This window comes from Dichomitus squalens (assembly GCF_000275845.1).
Source record: "Dichomitus squalens LYAD-421 SS1 unplaced genomic scaffold DICSQscaffold_27, whole genome shotgun sequence".
In the NCBI taxonomy this organism is placed as follows: Eukaryota; Fungi; Basidiomycota; class Agaricomycetes; order Polyporales; family Polyporaceae; genus Dichomitus; species Dichomitus squalens.
Window position 1 is genome coordinate 404,161 of NW_006766909.1, and position 3,047 is coordinate 407,207.

Below are 3,047 nucleotides of genomic sequence, written 5' to 3' on the forward strand. Positions count from 1 at the left end.
GCAAGCCTCAGGAAGGAGTAGACCAAAACAGGAAGGCAAAATTGATGGAACGAATCGTGAAAAGATCTGGAGGGGGGAAATGAGCGCCGGGGGAGAGAGGCTTCAGAACGTCTGGTGTGTTTCGGGCTCGGCAGAGGGCATTGTGACCTCGGGTTACTCGGGGTGACCAGCGTGACTCGCTCTCTGTCACGGACGTTGGACAGACGCCCCTTTTTGCCGCCCATTCCCCTCCCCTTGACGCCCACCTTCCATTTTCGGACCATTTCCTTTCTTAGCCCATCCCAGTTTGGACATTGTAGATACGTTCCCACACCCGCATGCTACGTTCCCGTGATCGCCATGCCTTTGCCTTTTCCTTCCTGCCCTTTGTTCTCCCTTTGTCATCTTCACTGCCTCGCTCTCGCGCCTTGTCTTTGGTTGCTAAGCAGCCCTTCTAGTATATAAGGACCCCCTTAGGCACTCCCTAGTCCCCATCTCAACCTCTTGGTCATTGGGACTAGGTGAGTGACCATAGCGTTGTATCTCTCTTCAATTGCTAATGTATAACTTGGTCATTGGGACTAGTCTGTCGCTGTCTGCGTGAAGACTAGCTTTCGTCGGTCTCGTGCCTTCGTGCCGACCGCCGCTCTGCCCTGTCGAGTTTTCTGATACGTTTATCCCTCTCTCCCTCTCTCTTCCCCTTTCGGCTCCTCGCTGCTCGCCTACGAGGCCGTCGCCGAACGTCGACCCGAGTCTACGCGCCTAGTCGCCGTGACATTAGGTCGAGATCTCTCCCCCGGTGCTGACGCTCTGAACAAGAGTGTCCCCGCCGCCGCTACATTGCCTCCCCCACCCTAGACTGCGCTGGCAGACTTCACGCGTGGGACGCAGAAGACCAAGACTACTGTCACCGACGGAAGGACCTAGACGACGGACTCTGGTACTGGGTACCGTGCGAGCAAAACCCCTGCCCGAACCGTCATCACCGTCCTGCTCGGATCAACTGGAACGCCTTTTCGGACGAGTTCATCCCAGTCCCTGACTCCCCTGTTGCTGAGTCGCCCACGACTCGATCCCCCATCCCCGGTACTCCGACTGACGAGCTTGAAGTAGCGCTACTCATCGCGCTTCCCCCATCCCCTATCATCCCCCCAACCCGTCCACCGTCCGCTCCACCCATCATGGGACAACAAGGTGGACAACCGCAGACGACAGGCCCCGCCAACAACCCCCAGCAGGCCCAACCGGGCACCCAGACGGCAACGCAACCCCTGGACCCCATGACGGTATTACTCCAGTCGATGACTCTCCTCACTCAGTCCATGGCGCAGCTCGCCAACTCGACCACCGGGGCCAACAGCCTGAAGGCGGTTCAGAAGCCCTCTCCCTTCAAAGGCGAACAGGGGGGCGAAGCACGACGCTTCCTGGCCGCGTTCACTCTCTGGGCCATGTCCCAAGGATCCACGCTCAACCACGTGGACGCCACGGGCAACGCAATCAGCGCGCGCGACGACCAGTGGATTCGGGCAGTCCTCTCCTTCATGCAGGACAGTGCGGCTCTCTGGGCCACTCCGGCAATGGAGGAGATCACGCAGGGCACCACTCCGTTCAAAGGCTTGTGGACGGAGTTCCGCACCCAGTTCAAGGCCCGATTCGAGACGGTCGACGAGGCAGTCGATGCGAGGGAACACCTTCGTACGTTATGGCAAGGGTCCATGACTGTTCCGGAGTACGCCGCCCGGGTCAACGAGCTCTCCACCCACACGGGCTACTCCAAGGCCGACCTCCGAGACTGCTTCTACGAACACCTGGCGGACTCTATCAAGGACGAGTTGGTGCACACAGCGAGGCCCATCGCTTCTCTCGAGGACCTCATCACTGTCTCCTCGGACATCGACGTTCGCGTCCGCCAACGCCGTGCCGAACGAGATCGTCAACGTGGACGCACCACGACAACGACAACTACCGTGAAGCCCACGGCCCCGCTGCACACCACCCCCTTCGTGCCTCCGTCGAGGGACCCAAACACCATGGATATCAATGCAACTCGGACGCGCGAAGAGTTCAACCGCCTCATGCGCGGCAAGTGTTACGGCTGCGGGTCTACGGCGCACGTTAAGAAGGATGGTGGCCACGACCGGGACATCTGTGGCTACTGTCGCCGCATAGGGCACCGCGAGACAGTATGCATGGACAAGTTCCTGAAGAAGCCCCGCTCGCAGAAGCTCGCTGCCACAGAGGAAGGACCAGAGGAGCCCCAGGTTGCAGCGTCAACGTCGACGTCTGCGGAAGCCGGAGCAACCAACGCCCTCATCGCCCAGCTCATGGAGCAGCAGAAGGCCCTCGCGGACCAGCTCGCCTCCCTGCAGAAGTCTTTTTAGAGCGGGCACGTGCGAAAGCTGCCGCAGCGGCGCCCTCCAGTACAACTACGGACTCTCCGCCTCCCCACATCCCTGACCCCTGCCTGTACGATAGCATTAGTTCGTGTATCATCCCCGAATAAAACCCATCCAGCTCGCATTTTCGTGTCAGCGTGATACTCAAAGGCAGGAACCGTAGTGTACGTTCCGCAGCTATGATAGACAGTGGGGCAACGGCCCTTTTCATCAGCCACCATTTCATAAAGAAAAACAACGTCTACTTACATAGGTTAGCTAGAGACATCCCCCTCTATAACATCGACGGCTCCAAGAACAGTGCAGGCAGCATATCCCATTACGTTAGGTTACAAGTACTTATGAGCGACTACACGGAATGGCTCGAGTTCTTAGTTACAGATCTGGGCCCCGAAGACGTCGTATTAGGCTTACCTTGGCTTCGCAGGGTCAATCCGGACATTGACTGGCAAGAGGGCACCATGGAGGTTGGTGCGGAGGAAACCGAGGCCGAGGCGGAATGGAAACCCGGTATTGAGCGGATCGCCGCCAACCAGGTGCAGCGAAGGAAGTGGTGGAAGGCTAAGGTCCTAGAGGACACGACCGAGGAGCTGTGGTGCGCCGCCGGGTACACCTACTCCACGGAACTCGTACAGAAGGCCAACCAGGACAAGCCTAAACGCACGTTCGAGG

General features: G+C 58.8%; 1 protein-coding gene across 1 annotated transcript; it reads left to right on the top strand.

Moving 5' to 3' along the window:
* Nucleotides 1-1,301: 1,301 nt before the first annotated feature.
* DICSQDRAFT_64916 (uncharacterized protein) lies at nt 1,302-2,360 on the top strand (the record flags this gene model as incomplete). The annotated part of the gene is made up of 1 exon (XM_007367710.1): nt 1,302-2,360. One exon carries the CDS (start codon nt 1,302-1,304, stop codon nt 2,358-2,360), a length of 1,059 nt encoding a protein of 352 aa, XP_007367772.1.
* Nucleotides 2,361-3,047: the final 687 nt, after the last annotated feature.